General features: G+C 28.9%; 2 protein-coding genes across 3 annotated transcripts; both read right to left on the minus strand.

Annotated features, from left to right (window-relative positions):
- Positions 1-1,307: 1,307 nt before the first annotated feature.
- Positions 1,308-6,870, minus strand: LOC111027324 (vacuole membrane protein 1-like). 2 transcript variants are annotated; one of them, XM_022305680.1, is made up of 9 exons: positions 6,531-6,870; positions 6,090-6,188; positions 4,798-4,952; positions 3,840-3,930; positions 3,586-3,776; positions 3,281-3,512; positions 3,138-3,218; positions 2,801-3,073; positions 1,308-2,735 (listed from the first exon to the last, which is right to left on the minus strand). In XM_022305680.1, the coding sequence occupies exons 2-9, from the start codon at positions 6,186-6,188 to the stop codon at positions 2,595-2,597; spliced, it is 1,263 nt and encodes a 420-aa protein (XP_022161372.1). In that variant the 5' UTR covers positions 6,531-6,870; the 3' UTR covers positions 1,308-2,594. The 2 variants fall into 2 exon arrangements, with proteins under 2 accessions (XP_022161372.1, XP_022161371.1); XM_022305679.1 differs by lacking the exon at positions 6,531-6,870 and having other exon boundaries at positions 6,090-6,438.
- A 6,030-nt stretch (positions 6,871-12,900) lies between these two features.
- On the minus strand, positions 12,901-17,266 carry LOC111027309 (chitinase-3-like protein 2). Its single transcript, XM_022305645.1, has 7 exons — positions 16,762-17,266; positions 16,531-16,697; positions 16,173-16,444; positions 15,535-15,671; positions 14,915-15,139; positions 14,619-14,834; positions 12,901-13,878 (listed from the first exon to the last, which is right to left on the minus strand). Exons 1-7 carry the CDS (start codon positions 16,809-16,811, stop codon positions 13,524-13,526), a joined length of 1,422 nt encoding a protein of 473 aa, XP_022161337.1. The 5' UTR covers positions 16,812-17,266; the 3' UTR covers positions 12,901-13,523.
- Positions 17,267-17,329: the final 63 nt, after the last annotated feature.

Here is a 17,329-nt window from a genome sequence, read left to right on the forward strand (position 1 = left end):
CGATTGGAATGAAATAAATGAAAAATATTACATATTTATTCTGTATTTAAGTTAGTTCAATTCAAATGAAGTATTACAATATGTATGTGAGTAGAAATTAATTACTAGCAAATATTTTATTATAAGATAAAGTTGTACATGTTTTTTTTTTTAACAAGTGTGTAGGTATTCTATAAATTATAAACTAAGTCTAATGAAAAATATTTACTAAAAGAAGAAAACCCCATAAGTACAAACTTCTATCATAAATAATAGAAAATAAAATTTTTAAATGTTCACTAATACACAAATTTTATGTTGATTACACATCATCAAATACAAAAATATTATAATGACTTATATGCATTAAGAAATAACCACTACACATCATGCAAAAATGGTATAAATATGTTGATCTATTCTAAAAGTGTAGATAAGAGATGCAGTTAACTCTCAGGCAATGATTACATAATCAAAGTTGTGATGTATTTATAACAAAAAGAATCTGTGGGTTTATAGTAATACACTAGTCAAATTGTAAATAATTTAGGTATATTAATTAATTAATTAATACATTATGCCAATATTATATATATGTGTGTACTGAGTATTGTGTAATTAGCCAATAGAATAATTTAATAGTTTTAAAAGGAACAAAATAAATTACCAATGACTAATAATTAATCAGTCAATTAGTTATATGAACTTACCTATATATAAAAAAAATGTTTTACAATAAAATATTAATCACGATGTTGAACTTGCCACATTTTTTTAACAAATAAATGCTAAATCACAATATAAAATTAAATAACTATTGATATGTTTAGACAACAATTTGTTTTTCTATTCAAAAAGATAGAAAAAATTAAAAAATTGTCACCTGCAATAACAACAATAATGTATATTTTGTAATACATAGGCACATTTATTCTATTATAATATTAATATATTATTATGAATCAGAATACTAATAATATGTATAACAGAAGAGTGATAACTACAAGAAGTAAAACAACATAGCATTTTATTGGTTTTCATTTCAAAAAATTACATACATAAATGATTATTTGAAAATAAGAATACACATAACACACACAAAAAATACGTATGTATGTGTACATGTAAATAATAATATTAAAAAACCACAACACATCCACAGTAGCCCAATACAGGTGTTGTACATAATATCAATTTATGCAAACAGCCATGTTGGTAAAAACAAATTTGGTCGTTGACCAATGTGACTTATCACACAAACAAGTATTGCACCATAAAAAAAAATTAATAATTCTACATGATATACATAATACATAAACACATGTCTATAATGTATTTTGAGGACAATTGTATTGCTGCAAGTCCATTGAATCATTTAATATAAAAATGCAGTATACATACAACTTACTCTATACACTACACTATTATTCTTTGAATGAAGTCTAATAAGTAATAGAATCTCACATAATATCAGAAAAACACAAGTACATTATGAGAACAAATATAGTCTTTAACTACACCAAATTATTAAAACACACAAATGGAACATTGAATAATTTATTGTCAAAGATGCATAATAACTGGCACGCATACACATTAACAAATCAACATTTGTTGTCCTACAAAGCAATTAACAAAAAAAAAAAAAATAATAATATTTTGAATGATCTTTTGTGTAATTATAATTATTTTTTTTTAAAACAGGAATGAACAAATTTTCAGAAGAGGAACAGTCTTCTACCACTAAATTTAACACACATTACACTATCATACCTAATCACAAACATTTTATAAGAATATACACAAGCGTTCACTGTTGTATAGTGACTATCAAATAACCTTATTTTCATTTTTCAACAATAGCTGTTTATAGTTAAAATTACAAACATATTTTACAAAATCAAACTAAAAATGAATTTTTGATTGTATGTGTATTATTCTAGACAACATTGTATTTTAATAATAGGCCTGGTTATTTTAACAGACATACATTATATTGCTTATTTTTGCTATAAAATTTAATGAAACTGGAGAAAAAACAATATTAGAGTTTTTTAATTTTTTAAATAAACAAAAAGTTTTCAATCTGTATAATAAAATCGTTCCCGTATGGTTTATAATTACACTTAAAATTAAATATTGGTAACACTTGTGGATAACACATATACATTAAAAATATTTTTACAATTCATTTTATTTCGCAGTGCAAAATATATTTCATATAAAATATACCATACGGAACACAAATGATAAAAATACACATAAAAAAAGCTGCTCAAAATTGCCGTTCAAGACAATACTTTTTTAAATCTTAATATAGCATGTCTTAAAATAGTAACAACTTTCAATTAGTTCATTGAGCAGCATAATAATACAGTAATATTAAGTTTATAAATATTTTATTTTTATTTACTTTATTATAATAGTTATAAATCAAAACCCTGTAATATTTATTAATTTATAATAAATATATATAATGTAAGACTTATTATTGTTTACCAAGAAATAATAATTTTTAATTTATACCAAAATTATTTGGTGAATGAATGAGTAGAAATTATTCAATGCCGTTTGGACTTACGATAAGATTTTTTCAAACGGTTGACAACCGTATGTCAGTCGCTTAATCGCTTTTTTGAAGTCTTGTGGTTTCGCTTATAGTAATTTTGTGCCATAGAGTTGATTAATGACACAATGAAATAAAGAACCATTGATAACACAAATAGGTCAAACAATTTTACAGCAATATTTGTGCCCTACATAAGTACATAAATGTTAGTAATGAAGAGTATAATTTATAAAGATCAATATTACAAATTACCTTTGAGTCTTTTTTGGCATGTAACCTTTGTTTTTGGTTTTCTAAAAACGTTGTAATAGGTGCTTGCAATTTTTTTCCAACTCCTGGGATTTTGCCAACAATATCGAGTACACTTGCAATCAGTGTTTCATTAAAAGCCACTACAACAAATAACACTTGTATGCTCATTTTAATGGCAGCTTTACCCAAAAGAGTAGCTCCGAAAAACGTCCAGAACGGTATTAAAAAGTGTCCACACGTAATCCCAGCTAGATCGAATAATGGATTCGGAATCTAAAATATTTATATCATTCAAACGCCAGTATGATTTATCGTTAACAAAATATTTTTAACTTACAGATGCACAAGCTAAAATTCCAAAAAAACCAACTTTTTTTACAAGTCGCTCAACAAACAATTTTGACTTGTCTACCAGGGTCTAAAATAGAAAAAAGAATTACCACACAATGAACATAATGAACTAATATATATAAATGTAACCATTGTTTCAGGGTGCTTTTCTTTTTTCAGTAATTCTTCAAATTCTATTAGATCTTCCTTGTCTTCATCTGGTGGTCTACCGGAAAGTCTAGCAGCACGAGCCATGAAGTATGGTGGCAATTCACCAAGAGCAGTACCTGCTCCCCACATCATGGCTTCAACTCGTACTTTTAACATGATGTTCCATAAACTGGCTATCCAGGCGCTGTCAACTTCGTCAGGACAAATAATTCTGAAAATGTATAAATTTTATTAAAAATAATTATGTAGGTATGATTATATAAAATAAATTAAGTAGAACTTACTGTTCTGGATATGGGGGCTCAGGGAAGTTAAGTCCTCCACATTCATAGGCAGCTAAAGTGACAGAGGTAATGTGTGGGCCCAAATAGAGAAGGAATGTATGAAGGCCAGTACCAAAACCAACGGATGATAAGACTCCTAGCCCTAACCAGTAGAGACACCATACAACTTTTGATTTTGCCCATATTAATATCTTAAATATCAATAATTAAATTAATTTACATTAACTTATTTTAATTAGAACAGTATAACTTACTGGTAAATGAGGACCTTCAATATATAATAAAAAAATTGGAGTAGAAATTACTAAAAGTGCCAGAAGCACATATAACTTATAACAAATTAATCTGAAAAATAAAAATTAATACAATCAGTTTTATTATTAAATCTTATTCTTACTATTAACCTTTAGTAAATATGTTACTGAAATAATTTAATGCTATTTACAAATACAAGATGTTATAAGATAACAAGACAAAATGTGTTTAAGAATTATTTCAAATTACAATGTTATTTGATTAAACATTAAAATAAAACTAAATAACCATACAATTAACTGCATATAATTTGAAAAGCAATAAAAATAAATTAATAATTATTACGAAGATAAAATATTGCTGATAACAAAATAAATAATTAATTTCACAAATTGCATAACATTCGAATATTATAAAATATAATAATAATAGAAATAAATAAATACATACAATCAGTAACAATTTTTTAAATATTATTTTGTATCATTTATAATTAATTTAATATTTTAATGTTATTTGTTTTCTTGATCAAAATAAAATTTAATTTGAAAATGTAATTATTAAATCTGTTTGAGTATGATGACAAGGTCCATTAAATTATTTTATCAGTTGTTAAAATAATGCAATTTAAAAAGAAAAACTAATTTCTTGAAAACAGGAGTATTAATTAACAAAGTTTGAAAAAATATTTAAGATCTTATACTATGCAGAATTATATAAATAGTATATTATATTTGAATATTTATAATAAATTTCTAAGACCGAAGACACATAGACATATTATCTTAATGTAAATAAAAAAATAAAACAATTAATTGCACTCTGTGGGGCACCTTGAAAAACAGTTTTATAGCAATTGTTTGGTGAGTGCAATGGATAATTTGTTGAATTAAAAAAAAAATCTTTTTAAAATTCTTTATAATAAATAACTACGCAACAATTTTTAATGTAACTTACTTTTTAACAAATGATTTGGATAAACAAACTACTTCTTTACAGAAATAATCTAAGGTTAAGATGGGATGTTTCCATACCACAAGTGAGTGGACATCCATTTTTGTTGATTTTTTAAGTTGTTTGAATTTAGAATTACTCTGGCCGTTTTGTAATACCTAAAAAAAATGTTAGGTGTAAGCAGTATATTAAATTTGGTCAACGACAGTAACATATCAATACATAAATGTTAAATGCATTAGAAAAAATGTTTTTAAATTTTATTCTAATGGTAGTTAGACAACAAGTTATCTGTAATAATTCAAAATGTTATATTAGTTAGAAAAAAAACAATTCAATAACTAACAAGTAGGTAGTTTAATACAACAGTTAAACAGTAACATATTGCAAATTATTATAGCTCCAGGAAAGTGTTCTTTAGTATGTTTGATTAAAAAATGTTTTTTTTATAATTCATAATAAATTTTTATACTTTAGGCAAAACCATAATGTCCTTTGACATACTTCTAAATAAATAAATTATTTGAAACTTATTTAATATTTTTTATTACATTTTTAGATACCTACTTATTACTTTTTATTGTTTTGGTACTTAAATCAAAGATTTTACATTTTAATATGTTTAAATTTATATAAGTGAGATAGATTTGTCTTACTTAGTTAGGTAATTGTTATTTTGAATTTCTTAACACCATGATTAAAATTGTTCAGACTAATTTTAAAGTGAACTATCAGCTGATATTATAATCAATAAAAAACATTGAAATTAACTAGTAATTAATTTAATAACGTTGAATAGTGGAACTGACTAGACAAATAAATATCTAGACACTTAATAAAAAACAGACTGCATAAAAATATTATTGGATAAGTATAATAATAGAAATTAATTGAGCAATATTAAAATACAAAGAAAAATGTTTATTGTCACATAATTGGAATACATACCTACCATTTGTGTCATAATCGCTCAAGGTAAAAAGAATTACTAACTAGTTATAAAGCATGATTATGTCCTACAAAAAAAAAACAAACACAAATTGAAGATAGGGTTTTTAATTACAGAGATAACACTAGGGATGCAGTAATTTATCACAAACAAAATAGGTTTACAATATTTATTTGTAGCACAAAACTAAAGCAAAATTGTGTTGGCGCAAATATTTGACCAAGATACCGGTTGAGAATACACATGTGTGTTAATTGTTATGTAATATGTTAAGTAATAAAAAACTAAAATAGCCATTGTTAAACGGTTATAAAAACACAACAATATTGTTATCGGGGAGGCTTACCTTGTCAATTTTCTTTGGTCTTGATGATTTGGGCCTAGAATCAGTCAGCGGACGGTTGCGGGATACCATTGTCGTTACAGTCCGGTCCTTGTGAGGCATCTTTTGTGAAGAACATTGTGTCAAACCAAAGAACATAAAACGAAAATACAATTTGAAAAAAAACTCGACATGTACTAATTATTCGTTTTTGACCAGTGTGCACACCACACATGCATTATCATTATTATTATAACTATGACTATATAAATTCGTGTAAGATGATACAACAGACATAATATTATAACAATATCTAGGTATAGGTACACGTATATATTGTTTAAAACGGTGGAAAAGTAGGAGGCTAGCGACTGGATCGGAAGCCTTGATTGGGGGGAGGGGGGCTACCGTGTGTTCGGCGGTCGGTGGCAGTGCCTCCCGGAAACGGCGTTCGGGTGGATGTACCTTGCTCAGATGTGGATCCGTTGTGCGTCTCCGACGGTGGATCACGTGTGTCAATCGCTGGAGGAGGCACGACCGTGTGTCTCTTTAGGCGTACATCGTGGCCGCGGCGACAGAAACAGACGAGCAAAAGACCGGCGATCGAACGACGGACGGACCAACGCCTTTTTTCGCGCAACGACTGTGCACCGGCGAGTCGCGTAGCCGCAGTAGTCACTAGTCAATCTAGTGCTCCACTCGGAGTTCGGACACTGAGTAGTTCGGTGCTCACTAGTCGCTACTCAGTACTCACTTAGAGCCTACGGGCAGCTGATAGGCTATAGCAGTATAGCTGCCGCACTGACGCACTGTGACGTAGGCCCGTCGGGTGCCTGTTATCACTTATCAGCCGCCGTCGATACGCGCTACGCGGTGATAAACCACGTGGATCCACATAGATAGTGCCGTCGCCGTGGAACCTCCGCGTGTCCCATACTCCCACTGTCCTAGAAATTGTTATTAGCCGCCCGCAGTAGCTACGGTCGGTGGTCGATCAGATGGTGACTGCTGACTATATAGTGTGTTCGTCCGTTGCCGTCCAGTCAGTCGGCTCGATCTATAGACTACAGGCGTATCGTTTTTTAAAATATTTATCTATAGCCCAATCGAAATCAGAAATTAAAAATATTTAAAATCACAGAACCAGTGATAACCCACAAATATGATTAACCATAATATGTGCTGACAGGTCATCTTCGCTCTGCATCGTTTATCACGTGCAAGATTTGTCATTCATTTAAATTTAACACTTGACGTGATCAATTAGAATATTTAGAATATATAATAAAATAATAAAATAATAAAATATTAATGTAAGCTAATGTGAAGAACCAGATACTCTTTTAGAGGAATAAGTAAAGGAACGAGTTCAATTTTTATAGAAACGAGGAATTGAACGAGTTTCTTTTAATATTAAATGAACAAGAATAGATTCTTATATAAAACGAAGGATCGTTAAAAGCACTACAGTTACAAGTATGAAACATCAGATTTTCGTTCAGCACCGGGGACGGAATGGCTGGTCTGGAAAAGAGAATTTTCCAGAATTCCAGATGGCCCCGGTCATTTTATATAATAGATTTTATTTACAAAATAGTAAATGCGTCAACAATGTTTTTGTATTAAAACTGAAGCTATTGTATTCGGTACCTATATCATATTTACTACAATTGTGTTACATTTTAATTGTCTCGTATGAGCATGAGAAAGCATCGGCCATCGGATATAAAATTAAAAAATATTACACAAATATAGACATCAAATAAAATCAAAACAATATCTCAAAGTCTCGTCGATTGTTTATTTATATAATAAAACACCCGGGGTACTGAGTTGTATATGGTCTCGACTACGCAATCCAGCAGAACTAATTACTAAAAAATCGTCAATAGATTTTTGAAGCCTAATGACCAGTTTTTGTAACCCTCGTCATATACATTCCGCTACACCTCCCTAAACCATTTTTCGACAGCATCCTGGACCTCCTCGTCATTTCAAAATCGTTGTTCATCCAAATCTCCTTCAACTTATTGTAAAGATGATAATCAAATGGTGCCAGGTCCGGGAAGTTGGATGGTGGAGTCGCAATATTCCACCCAAATGAAACAAGCAGGTTCCGAGTGAGACGAGCGGTATGAGGTCTAGCGTTGTCACGAAGGAGTGACACACCACGAGTCAGCATTCCTATCCTTTTGTCCTTGATTTTTTTTTCAACTTCTTGAGTGTCTCACTGTGTGCAGCTGCGTTTATGGTGGTTCCTTTAGGCATAAAATCAAAAAATAATATCTCTTTTCGGTCCCAAAAAAGAGATTCCACGATCTTCCCCTCTGAAAATTGGACTTTTAATATTTTGGTTGATGCATGGGTATGGCGCCACTGTAGGCAGTCGCCTTTTTGACTCGGGAGTATAGTGACACACCCAAGTTTTGTCACCAGTCACAATTGAATCATGAAAAGTTTCACCCTTCACTTTCATAAGGTTAATAATGACAGAGCGTAGGTATCTCACACCTGCGGTAGGTGGAGCGATTGGAGGACGAACTGTTTGGCTGCCGTGACGACATTTCTTAATGAACTGAGGTCTTAGAGGTGGTTCGATCGCGACTGAACGAATAAAAATGACCGAATCGTGACCGAATGAAGTTCACAAATATTATTCCATCAAATTGGTCCTTAGGTATTTTGACAATTAGATAAAAATCGTTTTTTTTTCGTAGCTACAAATTATTATCACTGACACACCTAGTTTATAGGTTATAGCTGCAGCTTATTAGATATCGCAAAACATAATATTATGGTAAATGTGTTATAAGCAATGTAATATAGGAGTTGTGTAACCAGTAAATTAGTATTATCTACAACCGTGCTCACGTCGCTCCATATTTTATTAGTATTATCGCATAAGATTAACCGAATCATTTAAATCATTCAATCAGTCGTTACATTTATTTATCAATCATCATTTATCATTATCAGTCTCACCTACAGTCACTAGTCTGTATATATAATATTAAAATAAATACATGATAATAATATAATACACTTTAGATATTACTTCTTCAAAACACAAACATTAACATTTAAGATATTATTATTAAACTAATATAAATTATTTTATTTTTATAAAAACTGATGGCTTAACTTGTAATATTAATTACTGTAATAAAAAGGGTAAAAATATTTATTTTATGGCAGTTAAATGTTGACAACCAATGATGATTGACGACATCTTTGTAAAATCATCAAAAAAATGAGCAGTAATATAGCTATGTAAGGTTCTTTATTGATAGATGTCCAAGCACAGTGGCGTGGCGAAGTAGATTTTTTGGGGCAACCGCCCCTAGTACAACCCAGGGGTGGATGGGTGCTTATGTTAGTGGGTGATATCTAAGGGTAAATAATATATTAATTTACCTTTATGACATTTGTCATTCAACTGCTTACTGCAGTATACTATTCTAGAATTCTTATTTACTATTATTATTTAGAATTGGTTAATAATAAAAATAAAAATAATAACTTTTTTAGAGGTTTGTAATAAAATTATGGTGGGGGGGGGATATACAAATCTGTAAGACGTGGGTGGATACCAAAAAAATGTATTCGCCCCTACTATAAAATCATGTCGCCACGCCACTGTCCAAGCATCAGTAGTCAAGCATATTGGTGTTAGGTTTTTAAATTTATTTTTTATTGTTTCAACCGTAGATTCATACAACTAAGGTAAAATGCTGTTAGATATAGTTTTTCTAGAACAGGGAAGTACATTACCAGGTGTCAACATGGGTATCAAATTTTTAAATTATTTTTCTTCAACGGGAGTAAAAAGATGATGTTTAATAATTAATTTTGTAATTTGTGAATCTATTTTTTTTATTTTGAAATGGCTATTGGTCTCGCTGTACAAAGGAAGCTGTGAAGGTCTGAAAGGGTCTAATATTGATTGATGTCAGGATTGGTGCAGAATTTTGTGTGGAAGTACATGTTACCTGTGTTCCCGAAGTACAGGGTTCATCAGTTCCTACCCGTTCCTCAGTATTTTTATTGATATTTCGTGCAAGTGGCACTACCGAAAGTCTCGTTTACATATGTTTAAGTAAATTACCACTTGCACCAACACCATAACTTACATTCCTTGTACAATGACTGCTATTAGCATACCACTGGTCTAGGATCTAGGATAAAAAAAGCCGTGGTAAAAAAGCCACCGACCAAAAAGCCGTCTCCACCTCTTAGAAATATTTGCCGGACTTTGATCTTTTTGTGGTGGAGGGGTAGTCGGGTAGAGTTTAAATATTATAATGTAATCAAACATTTATATGTTACTAAAACTGAAAATTGATGAATTGTGCAGGACATAAGGACTCCCGTACACTATTTATACCTATTTAATTGTATAAATATTATGTTATTATTCTGCGACCTGAATATGAAGCCGTCGTCGTTTGTGCTAGCGTATTTTTTGCGTTGTGCTCTCGGGAATAAAATTTATGCACCTAATACGTCACCCGGGTAACAAGTTGTCCGTGGCAACAAATTTGAATTTTAAGACTTAAGAGTAAAATATGTAAGCCTAAAAAGAATAGGCGATAAAACTTACGTGTAGGTACATCGATTCTTCGAGTTAAAAATAGCTGTGCCATATCTATATTCTAGAGTGCAGAGACCAGACACCGTATCAAGGAACTTCTTTCTTCATCTTAATCCTAACTGGAAGGATACTTTATAAAAATTACTTGAACAGAATGAAATATGTGAGTAAATGTTGTATATGACGACTGAATGTCATGTTCAACGACTTGTCGGTTTATATTGTTGCCTTATTACACATTTCTCTTTTGTTCATTGAAATTATTAGAATTGCGAATCATCTCCGATAATTGACGACGATCGGCTTTTTCCATAGATTATAATTTATAAATATTGAATACAATATAATATGATATTGCTATCAGTTTTCGAATTTTTCACTTCTTTGGGTACCTAAAATTTTTCATTTCAGATTCCGATATACAGAATATTATTTGGAGTATTTAAATCTTTAAAATTCATAGCATAGATCTCTGGATACCTATAGCCTATTTAGGCTTTCACAGTTACACTATTGTTGAGAGTCCATTATTTTTTCCAGAAACTCACAATATTGTTTTAGTTTTGACGGCTGAACTCTAACTAAATATAACACTCTAGAAGTTTCGAGACTTGAGAGTTGAGGGAAATTCAAAATTAGGATTTGAAATTTACAAAAGTAAAAAAAAATTGGATACTTAAATCGTGCCTATAATATTCTCTCCGGGCTCGGCATTAATGTGCAGTCACTGATAACTATATATTACTAGCTACTACAATACTAAGTAACCAGTAACCATGATTAACTATAGTAATAGCTATCCATACACTACCTTAAGCCGTGTACCTACCTAAGGCTTTCACGAAAAGGTAAGTGACGTTGGTAAAATCCTAATAAAGTCAAAAAATGTATCGCTTCTCTCGTATAGACGTATCCACCTTATTATTATTTTATTTATCCTCTTATTATGCAAATTATTAAATTAAGTATAAGAATAATTTGTACATAGCAGAGGTCATTTTGGGGACATTTGCACCGGGCGGCCAAATATTGATCTATTTAGGGGGTGGCCGGGCACCGCTGTAACCCGGTGTAGTATTGTATCAATAAATCATTTTTTTTGGAAAGAATTCGTACTGACACGACCCTTGTAAACTTAGCAGTGCAACAATAACAGATAAATGTTATCATAGAATACTTTTAATATTATTTTTACATAAACACGGTTGTAGATAGACAATTCATAAAACACTCTTGGTAATATTATAGACACCAAGTCGTTTTTTGCGTGCAAAGAATTATCATTGAATTCAAATGCACTACATTAATTTGTGACCTACCTACATTTTCACTTTTGTTCTACAACAACATCATAGTTTTATTGTATGAAATGAACCATAATAATAATTAAATCTAAAGTTCAATTATTTGTCAAATACTATATCACTAATTACTTTACTAGTACCTATTGAATGCATAGAAACATACATAGTATTAATAAATCCAGCTTTTAAGTCACCATCATTATTTATTTATGATTAATACTTAATACAAATTACAAATGCAGTATATAATTTACATCACAACTTCATAAAATAATATTATATAATACGTAAAAAAATATAAATACTTTTAATGGCAATAACAATTTAATGGAATTTTAATGATATTGGTATAAGTGGAGTTCTTTATATTTCTATTATAATTGCATAGTCTTTTATTTAACATTTTTTATTTAAAAAGTTAAGATATTGCTATAATATTATTCAACTTCACTTAAATCAATACTATCAATTAGCTAACAACAAAAGTAATACTTATATGTAGGTTAAATTAATTATTTAACAATACTAAACATTTTAATTTATTTTAATACTAAAAATAATTTATTTAATCTGAACAATAAACATTTTACTTTTAAAAAAAATTCAAAACAAATAATTATAATAAAATATAATAAAGTGAACATTCCAAAATACAATTTTTTATAAAATCAATTTCAATTTTTCTACAAACCCTAAAAATATCTATTTTTTAATACTTCAACAATGAATTTGAGATAACAAGATATGTGATCTATACAACAAAAATTATAAAATTATTTTTGTATATAGTATTTACTTAGATTATATCGAAAAACTACTATTATGAACTACAACTTTTTTGCTTGTCTTATACAATATGTATTCTACTAATGTTATATCATCATTAAGCTATTTTGAGTAGTTTATTTATTAATATTTCTAATTAAGGGATCTAGGTATACAATTATAACTTACATTTATTGTTTAAAAACACTTAGTTTTATTTTTAAGTCTTATTCGAAAATGCACCATTTTGTCGATATCATTGATGACATTATGTATTAACATAACAGGTTAAGATTACGAGCTATGGAAATTTATATTATATTCCTTTTAAATTTACAACTTTGTTCATTCTAACATACTAACTTTTAAATATGAGTAGCTGCCATATTATGCTACTAAGCAACTACAATATATTTATATGGGTTTCCCTTAAAGATTTGTCTGTGATGATTGAATTATTTGTCTTCTTCTCAATAATATAATTTTATACTCTTTTAATCATTTATTATTTATTAATGCTATGTAGGGTACATAAATATAACTATATGAATTTCAAAAAGTTAAAATGCCAATGAGTATTATGGTACAAGATTAATAGTAATCCATAGACTTTATAAAATATAAGTTATTTCTGTTATACATAATTTAGTCGGGAAACGCTGAGAGGCTTAGCACTCACAATTTTATAAACATAATGTACACTGTCTTATGTACATATAATATATTATAGACTATTGAATAACAAAAAAGTTTGAATTTTTTTATTATCTAGTATTTAGTTAAATATTCCCTAAATATTTATAAGTAATCATCATTCAATACTATTTTTATTCTAGAAGTTAATGGAAATACTGATGATGAACATAGACTTGACCCACTATAATCATCAGTATTTAAAGAAAATACCATGGCACCACCTAAACCTAAAGATGCAGCAAATTCTGCTTTGTACGCCAAACTATTTTCATTATCAAAAGATATCCAGTCATTTTTATGATATGAATATGGCGTACGGGTGTCATGGTCAAAAACAGTCGAAGCATTTTGATGTGATATAAACTCACACGTTTCTGAAAATGTTACAAAACCGTCCTTGCCAATACCAGGACCAGAAGTTGGTGATCCAAAACCATTATTGGCTTCATTTATTAATCTAAAAGAGAAGAATAATATTTTAATAGTTATTGCATATTTGTAATAATTTTGTAGTTTGCTACCTACCTCTACTTTGTTGTTGTACAATGCTATCTACAGTAAAAAGCTAGCTATCTACCAAAAAAGTTTACTATATTTTACCATTTTTACATACAAATTAATAATAATTTATTAAACTAAGGTTTACTTAATCAATTGCTGATGATAATCATTGTCAAGTATTTTAATATGTTATACTATAATATAATATATATTATTATAAATGCTATTATTTATTATTTATTATTATTTATTATTTATTATTTCATCCTAGAAAACTTCAAATAAATTATCGTATTGGGCTTTACACCGCAACCATTCCTCTTTTAGTTGGTGGTCTAACAAACCTGTTGCTTAACACAGCCAGACGAAAAGACTAAACAACACACACTTAAATAATTTAATATCTATAAGTAAGAAAAGGTAGGTCTTGGTTGATATTTAAGGGCAATTAACCAGTATAATATCTATTATAGAATTGCATGACCATTATAATATAATATATTGTTTATCTTAATAACTCAAGTCACAGGTTTAATAAAATAAAATAAAAATATATAATAAATTATTATTAATAATGTATTATATTTTAATTATAAAAATAGGTTTGTCATATTTTCCGGTAGGTAGCATACTGCATATTGTGTATAGTTAATTAGTAGGTAGCATACTATAAGAGTATAAAATTATGTAACTTACTTAAAAGAATGTCCATATGTAGGCATGCCAAGCAAAATCTTTTCTTTAGGCATACCCTTTGAGATCCAATATTGTATGGAAGAATTAATATTTAAATCCTGGAAGTATCCAGAATCATTTCGCGAAGAAAACAAAGGTGAATTTGGCCCAGTTAATGGGAAATACCATTGGTATGAATGATAATCATACGTCATAACATTTATAAAATCAACGAAACTGAATAAAAACATATATCATTAGAAAAGTGTTAAAATGTTTATGTATTCTAAAATAATATTATAATAGGCATTATTTACCTTGCTAAAGAATAAATTTCATAAGAATTATCAATTATATTTAATGGAGCAGCAACAGCTGCGGTTAAAAGAGAGTCAGGTAGATGGTAACGTAAGGTTTCTAATAACTTAGCAAATCCATATTTTTCTTCTAAATTCAATAAAGGCCATGAAGGAAATTCCCAGTCTATATCAATACCATCCAGATAAAATTCTCTGACTACTGATTCTACATTATTGACAAATCTAAAAAACAAATATTTAATTAGAATAGTTAATAACAAATTAAAAATGAATAATAGATTTTAAAACTGTACTATTCTATACTTCTATGTAACTACTGTAACTATTTAACAATAAATTATTAATATTACACCATTATCATCCAATTTAAATCATAAGGAGTTCATATTAGTTCTAATAATTCACCATCGGATAAACTTCACTTTTAAATATATTAATTTAACACATTATGCATGATTAATTAGTTCTACCATATACCACTCAGCACTCAGGAAATAACTATTATATCAAATAATATAAATTACTGAATCAATTGTATGCTTATGTTGGTCATCAAATAGAGAAAATTAACTTATCAATACATAAATTAAATTAAATACACATCACTTAATACATACTTTTCTAAGTTATTTTTATTTGCAACAACGCCAGGGAAGCCTTCATTTGAATGTGAACCATTTGAGAAATGCATTATAGATAGTAATACTTTTAATTTAGGGTTTTTTTCACGTAACTTCACTACTTGTCTTAAAATCTGAAATTATAAAATTTGATTTTAATTTATTTGTTAGAAGACTTATCTTATGTTTATAATATAGGTACAATAAGAATATTAACTATTTTACTAGTTTTTTTACCACCTCTCAAAAGCAGTCAACATAATAACTAATAAGATATATTAGTGTATTAGGTACAGTTGATCATTTTTAATTCAAGTTGATCTCCATTGATCAAAAATCATATCAAAACAAACAACTTAATATAGTTGTATACTTGTACACACCCATCAGTTGTTAAAATATTATATTTATCTATAGTTATGAAGGTGACTTTTTTTTTAATATTAAGCAAACCATATTGTTTGAAAGCTAAAGAATGTGGTCACAGGCCAGTAATTTAGACAATATTATATTAAATTCTTAAAACATCAATATGTATGAATTAGAAAAGCATTAATTTATAAAATTGTTGACTAAATCAAACAAAATCTATTGTGAGTTGTTAGTATTATAATAATGATAATAAAACATCTTACCTCCATATCAAACGAGCTCTTGAAGTAAACGCTATTATTTTGAACTTGTGCAAACGCAACAATTAAATGAGTACACAAAGTAGCATTGATTTGAGCAGGATGAAGTGTTTTATTTGTATTATCAGTTGGTATAGAATAATAACAGGCCAAATTATATGTTTTATCAATTCGCTTGCTGGGAATAATTTTGTCTTTAGCAGTCCAGAATGTTTTATAATTTGATTTTGCAGCAATAGCAAATGTATGAGCACGATAAGCAGCAATATCCGAATCTGAAATGTGTGTAATAAAATGTATCATAAAAAATAGAAAATGTGAATAGGTACAAACACCATCATTTAATCTAGAAATTATTTACTTGTATATTTCTGGGGACCAAAAAGAACAAAGTCCATAGGTGTATTTTGATCATTAGTGTCTTCAAATTTCATCCAGGATACATAAAACATCAGAACAACTACAAATGCCACAAGAACAGCTAACCCAATTAATACCATGGAATGTATGATTGGCTGAACATATTTTCTACAAATATTAAATATACAATAAAATATAAGTACTGTAGCATTTTATCGATGAAAAAAGTTACTTTTTTCCATTTAACAGTTCATACTGCGGTTCTGAATGTCCATGAGCCATTTTTCGAACAGAAATTACAAGTGAACTAGAAACAGTCACCACCTGATGGTTCACTGTAATGAGAAAATCTCGAATGACAGACAAATAGACAGGTAAGTGTTTATTTATTGTTTGACAAATTAAAACAAAACATGAGAATCATTCGGACTAATAAAATATATCGTAATTTTTCTATGGCGGAGACTTCCTTATCCACCACTCCAACCGATCGACTGTTAGGATTTATTACAGATTATAATATTAGCATTACTTGCAATATTGTAAGCAATTCAATCATAATATTATGACGACACTACTACAGATGGTTTATCGTTTATGAATAATGATATTGAAATTGAATGCCTTCTAAGGTTTAATCGGTGAATGGTATTTTTTTTTACTTTTTACTTTTTAGTAGGTATTGAACTATTGAATTTTTACGAACTATTATTGATTATATATAATCTTTACGACATAGTATTGACAATATGTCGAGTCTTGAATTCTTGATCAGTAAATAGTTGATAACGACTGGATGT

This window comes from Myzus persicae, unplaced genomic scaffold (assembly GCF_001856785.1).
Source record: "Myzus persicae strain clone G006 unplaced genomic scaffold, MPER_G0061.0, whole genome shotgun sequence".
NCBI classification, from domain to species: Eukaryota; Metazoa; Arthropoda; class Insecta; order Hemiptera; family Aphididae; genus Myzus; species Myzus persicae.